At 45.2% G+C, this 14,270-nt stretch overlaps 1 protein-coding gene across 2 annotated transcripts in view; it reads right to left on the bottom strand.

Moving 5' to 3' along the window:
* LOC139560603 (microtubule cross-linking factor 1-like) overlaps window positions 1–12,731 on the bottom strand; it is a 207,668-nt gene extending 194,937 nt beyond the window's left edge. For both annotated transcript variants that reach the window (XM_071377531.1, XM_071377532.1), the window contains exon 1: window positions 11,168–12,731. In XM_071377531.1, coding sequence (XP_071233632.1) covers window positions 11,168–12,121 — 954 coding nt within the window. In that variant the 5' untranslated portion in view covers window positions 12,122–12,731. The remainder of the gene's footprint in view (window positions 1–11,167) is intronic.
* Between the last annotated feature and the right edge of the window lie 1,539 nt (window positions 12,732–14,270).

Raw genomic sequence — 14,270 nt, 5'->3', positions numbered from 1 at the left:
ACACAGGGACACACAGAGAGAGGAGAGACACAGGGACACACAGAGAGAGGAGAGACACAGAGACACAGAGAGAGGAGAGACACAGAGACACACAGAGAGAGGAGAGACACAGAGACACATAGAGACACACAGAGACACACAGAGACACACAGAGAGAGGAGAGACACAGGGACACACAGAGAGAGGAGAGACACAGGGACACAGAGACACACAGAGACACACAGGGACACACAGGGACACACAGAGACACACAGAGACACAGAGACACAGAGACACACAGAGACACAGGGACACACAGAGACACACAGAAACACACAGAGAGAGGAGAGACACAGGGACACACAGAGAGAGGAGAGACACAGGGACACAGAGACACACAGAGACACACAGAGACACACAGAGACACAGAGACACACAGAGACACACAGAGACACACAGATATCCTAAATCAATAGCCAGATAAGATACATTGATTCAGTCTGTGTGTGGTGATAGGCCTGTCTGAGATTTAAAAAAGAGCTTTCATGGTTGTCGTTGTTAATGAAAAAGTATTAGTTGACAACATTAGTCCATAGTCCTTTCTGTTATTGGCTTTGACAGTCAATCAACTATTCAGTTACTGAGTTCATCTTGTAAAAGAAAGGAGGACCAAGGCACTCTTCCGTACTGATAGAGACACACAGGCCCATAGCCTCTAGCCTCTAGCCCATAGCCTCTAGCCTCTAGCCCATAGCCTCTAGCCTCTAGCCCATAGCCTCTAGCCTCTAGCCCATAGCCTCTAGCCCATAGCCTCTAGCCTCTAGCCCATAGCCTCTAGCCCATAGCCTCTAGCCCATAGCCTCTAGCCTCTAGCCCATAGCCTCTAGCCCATAGCCTCTAGCCCATAGCCTCTAGCCTCTAGCCCATAGCCTCTAGCCCATAGCCTCTAGCCCATAGCCTCTAGCCCATAGCCTCTAGCCCATAGCCTCTAGCCCATAGCCTCTAGCCCATAGCCTCTAGCCTCTAGCCCATAGCCTCTAGCCCATAGCCCATAGCCTCTAGCCCATAGCCTCTAGCCCATAGCCTCTAGCCCATAGCCTCTAGCCCATAGCCTCTAGCCCATAGCCTCTAGCCCATAGCCTCTAGCCTCTAGCCTCTAGCCTCTAGCCTCTAGCCCATAGCCTCTAGCCTCTAGCCCATAGCCTCTAGCCCATAGCCTCTAGCCCATAGCCTCTAGCCCCCAGCCTCTAGCCTCTAGCCTCTAGCCCATAGCCTCTAGCTTCTAGCCTCTAGCCTCTAGCGCCATGTGCTTCTGCACTTTCATTTAACTTCCTTTTCTGTCCATCCCGAATAATCAATAACCTCTTAATGATTTTTTTTTGTGAAGGTATTATGTTGCAGGAAGGGAGAAGCCTGAACTGTGCTTGTGTTGTGGGGTGGAAGAGAGAGAGAGAGAAGAGAGAGAGACAGAAGTGGGAAGAGGACAGAGGAAGGAGAGGGAGTGTGACTGTGGCCCCAGCTGGCAGACTAACAGACAGAGAGATAGACAGACAGACAGACTGACAGACAGACAGATAGACAGACAGACTGACAGACAGAGATACAGACAGACAGACTGACAGACAGAGATACAGACAGACAGACAGACAGACAGACAGAGATACAGACAGACAGACAGACAGACAGACAGACAGACAGACAGACAGACAGACAGACAGACAGATAGACAGATAGACAGACAGACTGACAGACTGACAGACAGAGAGATAGACAGACAGACTAACAGACAAAGAGAGACAGACAGACTAACAGACAGAGATACAGACAGACAGACTGACAGACAGAGAGATAGACAGACAGACTAACAGACAAAGAGATAGACAGACAGACTAACAGACAGAGAGATAGACAGACAGACTGACAGACAGAGAGATAGACAGACAGACTGACAGACAGAGATACAGACAGACAGACTGACAGACAGACTAACAGACAGAGAGATAGACAGACAGACTGACAGACAGAGATACAGACAGACAGACTGACAGACAGAGAGATAGACAGACAGACTAACAGACAGAGAGATAGACAGACAGACTGACAGACAGAGATACAGACAGACAGACTGACAGACAGAGAGATAGACAGACAGACTGACAGACAGACAGAGAGATAGACAGACAGACTGACAGACAGACAGAGAGATAGAGAGGCAGGTAAGGTGAGGAGAGGTCACGGTCAGATGAGCTCCTGCATTTTTCAGCATTTTCTTTAAAAAAGATACATTTAGAGTTAGATAAACTTGGATTTTTTGTCAGGAACACATACAGGATGCTACCCTCTACAACATAACCCTCACTTCAAATCAAAACTCAAAACCTACAACCTGATTTTGGACGGAATTACGGAATCACCTGAAAATTTCACAAATACCAAGGATTATACAGCAAATCCTCTGGAAAACAACATAAACCTGAAAACACCACCCAACCTGGAACTGAGTGAGTAATGTTTAGTCTGAAACTATATTCTATTTCCAAAAGCCAAGAAGAAAAATACATGACATTACTTTATAAGGACTGAATGGTAACATAATTCTGCCAAGCTTGATACAAATTCAACTAGCACTTAAGTGTCAAGTGAGAGGTGTCAAAGCCCATTAGCCCAACAATGGCAGGAGAGTCGAATAGTCTACCCCAACCAAATGGAGAGGCCTTAGAAGCTGCCTCCCGCTGTTCAGAGGTAATTAAAATACAGTACCCTGGGATTGCAAAGAATGATAAGGCAAGAAAAGATCACAAAATGAAGCTCCTTATGGAAAATCAAGAGACACTTTTTGCTGACTATTACAAAAATGGGAACATCAGCAACCTTATCTTCCACACAAACCATCCAGTGGCATGGCACAGTGCTATATTAGCACACTACCCCTCTGTTAAGAGAGGGGGGATTAACAAGGGGTGGAAACTCAGGATACTTGACAACGAGGACTCTGAGTCAGCTAATATAAATCTATATAAGTCTGGAACAGTATTGGTACAGGGCAACCACAAACAGTTTCAGCTGGACTTTCACCTAATCAAAGAATTAGCCCAGCAGGAGAAGCTCTCCCTTGATAAAGATACCCCCACCCAAAGCGGGTCAGACCAGACGTCTTCATCATATAATCACACAGACGAGCAACCCTCAGCAGACAGTCTACCTCCCAGTACAGAGTACTTCTCCCTCATTGAAATGAAGGATAAATTCACCCAGCTGGAGGTAAGGCAGGTGGAGCTGGAACAGCAGGTGATCACACTCCAGTCAGCACAGACCCAGACAACAGTCCAGCACAACAACACCCCCTTAACCAGACCTGGAGAGCTGGAGGTGGAGAAAGACATATCTGCACTATGGACAGTGGTGAGACAACATCAACAGGAGAAAGAGCAGAAGCAGGAGCAGAACAGAGCACTAGAGGAGAGGATCAGACTACAGGAGGAGAGGGAGAGGGGGATGGAGGAGAGGATCAGACTGCTGGAGGAGAGGTTGAGGGGGATGGCATGTGACAGAGAACAACCCACTAGGGAGGTGGTCATCCCCACAGAGACGCCAGCAGAACAGCCCACCTCAGCACCGGACAAAAGTCTCGACACCACAGCAGAACAGTCCACACCAGACCCTGACCATAGAAACGACATCACAACAGAACAGACAAAAGAAAAACCCCAAGCCCAGCAGCTCTCACCCCCCCTGAGCACCCCCCCTGTCAGCCACCCTGATAGCCCTCCTGACAACCCCCCCAGACCCACTGAGGACAAACACAAGACACAGATTGTCCTTCTTATGGACTCAAATGGGAATATGTGGTCCCGTGTGGCTCAGTTGGTAGAGCATGGCGCTTGCAACGCCAGGGTTGTGGGTTCATTCCCCACGGGGGGACCAGGATGAATATGTATGAACTTTCCAATTTGTAAGTCGCTCTGGATAAGAGCGTCTGCTAAATGACTTAAATGTAAATGTAAATGTAAATATATAGAAGAAAAAAAACTTTTTCCCAAACACAGTGTGTCTAAACTCTGGTGTCCAAACACCCAGCGCGCCCTAGACCTTCTGTCTGAGGACAAACTAGGCTCACCTAGCCACATAATAATACACACAGGCACAAACGACCTGAGAGCACAGCAGGAAAGGGAGGCCACAGCACTGAAGGGAGTGATTTAAAAAGCTTCCTCTACTTTCCCCAACGCACAAGTGGTTATCTCCACCCTGCTACCACGAAAAGACTTCCACCCTGCTACAATACAGCGGGTAAACGCAAGCATTTCCCGTGACTGTGCCTCAAAACCAAATGTTTTCCTGGCCCACCACTCCACCCTGGACTTGAACAGCCTCTATGACCAGGTCCACCTCTACAAGGCAGCAGTGCCCACCTTTGCCCGGACTCTAAAGGACATCGCTCTCAAACGCAGCCCCAACACTTCACACAGGAGCAACAGATCAATAGACACCCCACCCAGACCAGCGAGACACCCTCCAAGACCTTCAGGACCCCCCCCTGGACCTCCACATAGAGGACCCACGCCAAGAGGACCTACATCCAGACCACAGCACCCCCAGACACACCCCCACCCCAACCAATCAACACCCCCCCACATCAACCATGCCCACACCCAATTTAGGCCCCCTCAGATCAGACCCATGCCACTCCTGCCCACCCCATGCACCCCACCCCCGCAAAGAGGGCATCAACATGGAAGTCACACATACGCCCAGGTAGTGAGCGGGCAAACAGGCCCAACCCCCACTCTTACACTCGCCCAAGCCAACGGCATGTACCAGATGCTCAGCAGGCTCTGCTCACACTTACTGGCCTGAGGCCAAACCACACGGCCAACAACATTGGACACTTCATGGAACAAAAAGCCTTCACTATATCATCCTGGAATATCCAAGGCCTGAGGTCATCTGCCTTTGGCCTAAAGAGCAGGAACCCGGACTTCACCAAAGAAATCGGTAATGCAGACATTGTCATCCTGCAAGAAACCTGGTACAGAGGAGACGGACCCACTGGTTGCCCTCTAGGTTACAGAGAACTGGTAGTCCCATCCACCAAACTACCAGGTGTGAAACAGGGAAGGGACTCAGGGGGAATGCTAATTTGGTATAGAGCAGACCTAACTCACTCCATTAAATTAATCAAAACAGGAACATTTTACATTTGGCTAGAAATTCAAAAGGAAATTATCTTAACAGAGAAAAATGTCCTCCTGTGTGCTACCTATATCCCCCCACTAGAATCCCCATACTTTAATGAAGACAGCTTCTCCATCCTGAATGAGGAAATCAATCATTTCCAGGCCCAGGGACATGTATTAGTCTGTGGCGACCTAAATGCCAGAACTGGACAAGAACCTGACACCCTCAGCACACAGGGGGACAAACACCTACCTGGAGGTGACAGCATTCCCTCCCCCATATGCCCCCCTAGGCACAACTATGACAACATAACCAACAAAAACGGGTCACAACTCCTGCAGCTCTGTCGCACGCTGGGTATGTCCATAGTCAATGGTAGGCTTCGAGGGGACTCCTATGGTAGGTTCACCTATAGCTCATCTCTTGGCAGTAGCACTGTAGACTACTTTATCACTGACCTCAACCCAGAGTCTCTCAGAGCGTTCACAGTCAGCCCACTGACACCCCTATCAGACCACAGCAAAATCACAGTCTACTTGAACAGAGCAATACTCAATCATGAGGCATCAAAGCCAAAGGAACTGAGTAACATTAAGAAATGCTATAGATGGAAGGAATGCAGTTTGGAAACCTACCAAAAAACAATTAGACAACAGCAAATTCAATCCCTTTTAGACAACTTCCTGGGTAAAACGTTCCACTGCAATAGTGAAGGTGTAAACTTGGCAGTAGAAAATCTTAACAGTATATTTGACCTCTCCGCTTCCCTATCAAACCTAAAAATCTCAAATAGAAAACCGAAGAAAATGAACAACAATGACAAATGGTTTGATGACGAATGCAAAAATCTAAGAAATAAATTGAGAAACCTGTCCAACCAAAAACATAGAGACCCGGAAAACCTGAGTCTACGCCTTCACTATGGTGAATCACTAAACCAATACAGAAATACACTACGGAAAAAGAAGGAACAGCACGTCAGAAATCAGCTCAATGTAATTGAACAATCCATAGACTCTAACCACTTCTGGGAAAATTGGAAAACACTAAACAAACAACAACACGAAGAGTTATCTATCCAAAATGGAGATGTATGGGTAAACCACTTCTCCAATCTTTTTGGCTCTATAACAAAGAATAAAGAGCAAAAACATATACATGATCAAATACAAATCCTTGAATCAACTATTAAAGACTACCAGAACCCACTGGATTCTCCAATTACCTTGAACGAGTTACAGGACAAAATAAAAACCCTCCAACCCAAAAAGGCCTGTGGTGTTGATGGTATCCTTAATGAAATGATCAAATATACAGACAACAAATTCCAATTGGCTATACTAAAACTCTTTAACATCGTCCTTAGCTCTGGCATCTTCCCCAATATTTGGAACCAAGGACTGATCACCCCAATCCACAAAAGTGGAGACAAATTTGACCCCAATAACTACCGTGGAATATGCGTCAACAGTAACCTTGGGAAAATACTCTGCATTATCATTAACAGCAGACTCGTACATTTCCTCAATGAAAACAATGTACTGAGCAAATGTCAAATTGGCTTTTTACCAAATTACCGTACAACAGACCATGTATTCACCCTACACACCCTAATTGACAACCAAACAAACCAAAACAAAGGCAAAGTCTTCTCATGCTTTGTTGATTTCAAAAAAGCCTTCGACTCAATTTGGCATGAGGGTCTGCTATACAAATTGATGGAAAGTGGTGTTGGGGGAAAAACATACGACATTATAAAATCCATGTACACAAACAACAAGTGTGCGGTTAAAATTGGCAAAAAACACACACATTTCTTCACACAGGGTCGTGGGGTGAGACAGGGATGCAGCTTAAGCCCCACCCTCTTCAACATATATATCAACGAATTGGCGAGGGCATTAGAACAGTCTGCAGCACCTGGCCTCACCCTACTAGAATCCGAAGTCAAATGTCTACTGTTTGCTGATGATCTGGTGCTTCTGTCACCAACCAAGGAGGGCCTACAGCAGCACCTAGATCTTCTGCACAGATTCTGTCAGACCTGGGCCCTGACAGTAAATCTCAGTAAGACCAAAATAATGGTGTTCCAAAAAAGGTCCAGTCGCCAGGACCACAAATTCCATCTAGACACCGTTGCCCTAGAGCACACAAAAAACTATACATACCTCGGCCTAAACCTCAGCACCACAGGTAACTTCCACAAAGCTGTGAACGATCTGAGAGACAAGGCAAGAAGGGCATTCTATGCCATCAAAAGGAACATAAATTTCAACATACCAATTAGGATCTGGCTAAAAATACTTGAATCAGTCATAGAGCCCATTGCCCTTTATGGTTGTGAGGTCTGGGGTCCGCTCACCAACCAAGATTTCACAAAATGGGACAAACACCAAATTGAGACTCTGCATGCAGAATTCTGCAAAAATATCCTCCGTGTACAACGTAGAACACCAAATAATGCATGCAGAGCAGAATTAGGCCGATACCCACTAATTATCAAAATCCAGAAAAGAGCCGTTAACTTCTCACGAGTCAGCAACCCTGATCCGGTAGCACCCCCCAACTCACCCCACTGATTAGCACAGCTAGCATAGCGTCACAAGTAACTTGTAGCATCTAAATATCATTAAATCACAAGTCCAAGACACCAGATGAAAGATACAGGTCTTGTGAATAAAGCCACCATTTCAGATTTTTAAAATGTTTTACAGGGAAGACAGAATATGTAAATCTATTAGCTAACCACGTTAGCGGAGGACACGATATTTTTACCAGGCAGATTCGGCTGGGCGCCCACGGCAAGATCACATGCACAACAGATATGATATAACATCGTAAATTGGGTCTTACTATGGCTGATCTTTCATCAGAATGTTGATCAAAGTGTCCTTTGTCAAGATGAGTTGTTGGTTCCGTTAAGTGTCGTTCCTTTCCCAATCCATTTAGCACAGGTACCGGTCGAGTGGCACGGATTTCTCAAACGATACTAAAATCTAACAACGGAACACCGAAAAACTCCCTATAAAATTCAAATAATCTGATTAAACTATATTGAAAAAACATACATTACGATGATCTGGTCACATGTATCAAACAAACTTCGACACGGAGATAATAATGGCCGCACAACACAAGAAAAACGTAGCTCAAATTCCATCCAATCGAGAACCGGAAGTTGTCGGTCATGCCAAAGATTTTGCTCTCATTTCACGTCAGTCCCAGATAGACAAGAAATTTTTCCTCTGACGTCCTCTAGACACCCAGAGGAAGGCCAGTGAGTTGTGTTTCGGGTCATAGGGGGCACGACCATATATAGGCAGAGCTTTGAAGCCAGCATAACACATCTTGATTTTATGTTCTTGGTCATGGAAAGTGCTGTTGAATGACTTCTGTATCACTCAGAGATAAAATTGAAACGGATTTAGAAACTAGGGATTGTTTTCTTTCCAATGGTATGATTCATATGCATATAGTAAGAGCAATAATTGAATAAGAGGCAGTTTAATCTGTAGAGCAAATTATGCTAATGCGAAAATATTACCCCCTGTATTCTCAAGAGGTTAAATTCTACAACCACCTAAAAGGAAGCGATTCCCAAACCTTCCATAACAAAGCCATCACCTACAGAGAGATGAACCTGGAGAAGAGTCCCCTAAGCAAGCTGGTCCTGAGGCTCTGTTCACAAACACAAACACACCCCACAGAGCCCCAGGACAGCAGCACAATTAGACCCAACCAAATCATGAGAAAACAAAAAGATAATTACTTGACACATTGGAAAGAATTAACAAAAAAACAGAGCAAACTAGAATGCTATTTGGCCCTAAACAGAGAGTACACAGTGGCAGAATACCTGACCACTGTGACTGACCCAAACTTAAGGAAAGCTTTGACTATGTACAGACTCAGTGAGCATAGCCTTGCTATTGAGAAAGGCCGCCGTAGGCAGACATGGCTCTCAAGAGAAGACAGGATATGTGCACACTGCCCACAAAATGAGGTGGAAACTGAGCTGCACTTCCTAACCTCCTGCCCAATGTATGACCATATTAGAGACACATATTTCCCTCAGATTACACAGATCCACAAAGAATTCGAAACCAAATCCAATTATGATAAACTCCCATATCTACTGGGTGAAATTCCACAGTGTGCCATCACAGCAGCAAGATTTGTGACCTGTTGCCACAAGAAAAGGGCAACCAGTGAAGAACAAACACCATTGTAAATACAACCCATATTTATGTTTATTTATTTTAACTTGTGTGCTTTAACCATTTGTACATTGCTACAACACTGTATATATATATAATATGACACTTGTAATGTCTTTATTGCTTTGAAACTTCTGTATGTGTAATGTTTACTGTTAATTTGTATTGTTTATTTAACTTTTGTATATTATCTACCTCACTTGCTTTGGCAATGTTAACACATGTTTCCCATGCCAATAAAGCCCCTTGAATTGAATTGAATTGAATTGATAGACAGACAGACTGACAGACAGAGAGATAGACAGACAGACTGACAGACAGACACAGACTGACAGACAGACAGACAGACTGACAGACAGAGAGAGAGACAGACTGACAGACAGACTGACATACAAAGAGACAGACAGACAGACAGACAGACAGACAGACAGACAGACAGACTGACTGACTGACTGACTGACTGACTGACAGAGAAAAACACAGAATTATTTGAACCTCTGACAACACATGGGACATTTGACAGTTATCGGTCCTATGGTACTGGCCCATTATGAAGAGGAGAGGAGAAGAGAAGAGAAGAGAAGAGAAGAGAAGAGAAGAGAAGAAGAGAAGAGAAGAAGAGAAGAGGAGCGAAGAGAGGAGAAGAGAAGAGAAGAGAAGAGAGAAGGTGAGAAAAGAAGAGAAGAGAAGAGAGGAGAGGCGAGGCGAGGCGAGGAGAGGAGAGGAGAGGAGAGGAGAGGAGAGGAGAAGAGGAGAAGAGGAGAAGAGGAGAAGAGAGGAGAGGAGAAGAGAAGAGGAAAAAAGGAGCGGAGAGGAGAAGAGAAGAAGAGAGGAGAAGAGGAGAGGAGAAGAGGAGCGGAGAGAGGAGAAGAGAGGAGAAGAGAAGAGAAGAGAAGAGAAGAGGAGAGGAGAGGAGAGGAGAGGAGAGAGGAGGAGCTAAAGTAGATTATAGCTTTATGAACAGAGAGCTAGAGTGAGCTGTGATCAAGTTAGGACAATCCCACAGTGTCAGACACGATGCATATGAATTCATCCATTTAACTGAAACTGGAAAATGATGCCGCATTATCCCCTTTCCTCCTCCTCTTCCTCCTCCTCTTCCTCCTCCCCAACTTCCTATCTGAATATATAACCCACATTGCCTAAAGCCCATGTTGGGGAAAATGGTTCATTTGAACATTTGACATTGGATTTCATGTAGAAAGAGAAGAATCTTTCTGATGTCATCCAATTTAGAGGAAATGTTTCTTTGACCATTCAAAATCTATTTAATTTAGAGAAGATATGTTTTTTTTGACCACTCAAAATCTATTTAATTGAGAGGACAGATATTTTTGACCAGTCAAGAAACGATCTACTTTCTTTGTGATATGAGATTGAAGATCATTATTGTGATGAAAGACAATCTCATTGGGATTGATTTAAATGAAGAGAACAGAAATAACCTGATGGTACATCATGTCCCAAGCAGACTTCTAGGTTCCTACAACACTACCAGAGGGTAGTCAACTATATCAACAGGAGCCATCAGAGAAAAGCAGGTAAATGTCACTGCAAACCAACAGTGAGGAAGTGATTCAAAACAGTAACACAGTGAATCACAGGCTGCAAATATAACACTATAATCAATGAGGCTCTATTACTGTGAAGGCAGCCTACACCGACTACAGTAATTGGGCGATGCAGAAACACCAGTATGGATTTACACACGATCTATTGCCATATAAATAAGAGACAATGTGATAACTTTTGTGAAAATAGAAAATCATTCCCGCAGCCTCTTTTTTTTTTACCTTGAGGTAGTCGTTTTCAGAACGAAGATCTTCAATTTCCCGTATCAAATCCTCCTCGACTATCTCCGTGCTGCATTCCAGCTGTATAAATTGTGCGCTAGTTGATGATTTCTCCTGTTTCCTCCCATCTCCTCCGTGGCGGTGAGCACCTGCTCCTGGAGCCTGAGACATGCCGCTTTTCCCCGCTGCTGCCACTACCGCACCCTCAGCGCTACCCTCCGCGGTGCGCAATGAAACCCCACCACTACAAGCAGTATCCCCTGCCGCGTCTGTTGCTGATGCTCCTGCCTGCAGAGGATAATCCGCTCCCACATGATCCCTGTCGCTGGCCCCAGAGCCACCCGACTCCCCATCGCTGCTGGTGGCCGCGGTCAGGCGTTGTTCGTCGGATAAGGGCTCAGAGGGACAGTCGGAGAGATCGGAGTTGCTGTCCGTCTGACTGACTCTGCCGACGGGGATAGCACCGGTTGGGACGCGGATTGGGGGGCGGTGGCTGAGGGGGCGGTGGTGAGACGCGGTCAGAGTGGCTATTTTACTCTTCTTCGTTTTGAGGGCGAGGTGTGGACTGCTGTCCGATGTCGGTTTGCTGGCGGTGGTCGTTTTATGCTCCGGGGCTGCATATTGGATTACCTTAACCGTCTTTTTCGTGCCTGTGGAGGACTTGGTGCTGTGACTTTTCACCGCGGCTGATTTGTTATTCTTCGCTCCGGTCGGGGTGCGCCTGGTGATGCGGCTTTGATTGGATGCCACAGGCACAACAGAAGAGTGCTGATGCTTGGTCAGTTTGGGGGATTTTGGTACGGTAACTGTTGGTTTGGGCGAGGAGCGGAAGGAGTGGACATCCTTCAGGAACGGCCTGGCCGGAGACGGTGCTCGGTTTAACCGTTTCTTCTCCAACTGTTGGTTTGACGCTTTGGTTGATTCGCTGGTTCCAGAGACATTGGAGCTCTCCATGTTACAACTCCCAGACGACACCGGTGGAGGGGGGAGGAGGAAGAGGGTGAGGGAAGAATAAATGTTCAGTCCACAACACACAGAAATAATACCCTTGACAGACGACAGCAGAAACACGGTCCTGTCTCCCCGTGGTTCTTCTCATCACTCCCGGTTGGCGATGCTCACCCGGGACGGTCCTTTATTCCGGTTTTATTGCATTCCGTTGGTTAGATAGATTAGTTCTACATTCACCAGGTTGTCATTGTACTCCTCTCTGTGATAGTAGCCAGGTGGCTCTCCGCTTTTTCTCCTTGAATGAAGGAATCGCTGCAATACATCGGGATTATTGTACAAACCGATGCGAAACAGATGGAATCTGCGGTGTCGCTGGTTGTAAATTGTTAATTATTCATCCCGCCGTTGTTTTATTCCCTGATATGATTCCTTCATTCCTCCATCTCGTCCTCTCTCTCTCTCTGGGCCCCGGTCTGTCCGTGTGTCCGTGACTCCCCAGTTCTTCGCCCCTTCTCATTCCTTCCGTCCATCTGACAGGGAAAATCTGCATTCACTGCCGTCTGGAGCCTGACGCCGGCCGTGCGGTGGTTCCTACCAGGGCGCATGCGCGTTACTTCTCACAAATGCCGAAAACACCCCTCGTTTAAAAAAACAAAAAAATGGCACCCAGGTCAGACGTGCCTTCGTGCGCATGTCCCATTATCACACACTCAGTCACGCACGGGAGACGAGCACGAACACAATTTAAGATGACGGATATCAAGACGTGAATCACTCATCCACTACCTCTCCATACCCTGTTCAATTGTATTTTAAAGATACTTATATTGTCCTACCATAACTTTTGAGAAATGAGCAAGTGGTTGTTGTATAAAAGGGGAAATACTCAAGAGATGTTGCTGAAACAGGTGCTGTAGGTTTTTATAATGGTTTCTACATAACCTAAATGCTGACGTCAACAAACTGAGTTTGAAATAGCAGAAAACAAAACATTTCATTCCCATAAATCCTTCACTTTCAAAGAAGAAAATATATTTTAGTCGTGTTGATATTCACTATCAAACAGCACTGTCAGGTGGTCTAATGTCATCCTCACTCAGTAGTTTTGGTAATAAAATGTTTAAACTCCTAATAGCCCCTAGCCATGATATATTGGCCATATACCACCCCCATCAGGTCTTTTTGCTTAAATCTCTAGTAACCGAAAGGTTGCAAGATCAAATCCCCGAGCTGACAAGGTTAAAATCTGTCGTGCTGCCTCTGAACAAGGCAGTTAACCCGCTGTTCCCCGGTTGGCCGTCATTGTAAATAAGAGTTTGTTCTTAACTGACTTGCCTAGTTAAATAAAGGTCAAATAAAATATTTCAACATAAAGGAGAGCAAAACCAATGGAAGGTGGTCTAACAGTGAAACATCAGCATGCATCAACACATTGAACAACAGAGCAGTTTGGGTAATAAATATATATCTTTATTCGCACTTCATTAGTTAAAGAATGCAACAACAAAAAAGTTATCAATAATTAAAAAAACACTTCAAAACATGACAACTGTTTTTTATTTTCCAAATAACTCAAACTTGTTTAATATAAAAGCAGGTTTGAGGTCAATTCGAATTGAAGTCAGGAAGTAAACTGTAATTCAGGAAGTAAACTGTAATTCAGGAAGTAAACTGTAATTCAGGAAGTAAACTGTAATTCCAATTCAATAATTGAAAAAAAAAGGGCATCTATTTTCAATTACTTCTAAGTAAACTGAAAAAAAATATATATATGAAAACTTATTATAAAAAATAAAAAAATGCAATTTACAATTCATATCACTTCCTTAATAAGTGACTGACTTTAATACAAAACGATCCCCAACTCTAATACATAGTACAGTCTTTCATCTTTGAAAAAGATGATACCTGCACCAAGGGGAACCACTGTCCACCCCCAGCATCGTTGTTATTGGTTGATGAAGCTGTGACAGGGAGCACCAAGGGGAACCACTGTCCACCCCCAGCATCGTTGTTATTGGTTGATGAAGCTGTGACAGGGAGCACCAAGGGGAACCACTGCCCCCAGCATCGTTGTTATTGGTTGATGAAGCTGTGACAGGGAGCACCAAGGGGAACCACTGTCCGCCCCCAGCATCGTTGTTATTGGTTG

This window comes from Salvelinus alpinus, chromosome 30 (assembly GCF_045679555.1).
Source record: "Salvelinus alpinus chromosome 30, SLU_Salpinus.1, whole genome shotgun sequence".
NCBI classification, from domain to species: Eukaryota; Metazoa; Chordata; class Actinopteri; order Salmoniformes; family Salmonidae; genus Salvelinus; species Salvelinus alpinus.
The sequence above is the reverse complement of the archived record's forward strand: the minus strand, read 5'-3'. Positions and strand labels throughout refer to the sequence as shown.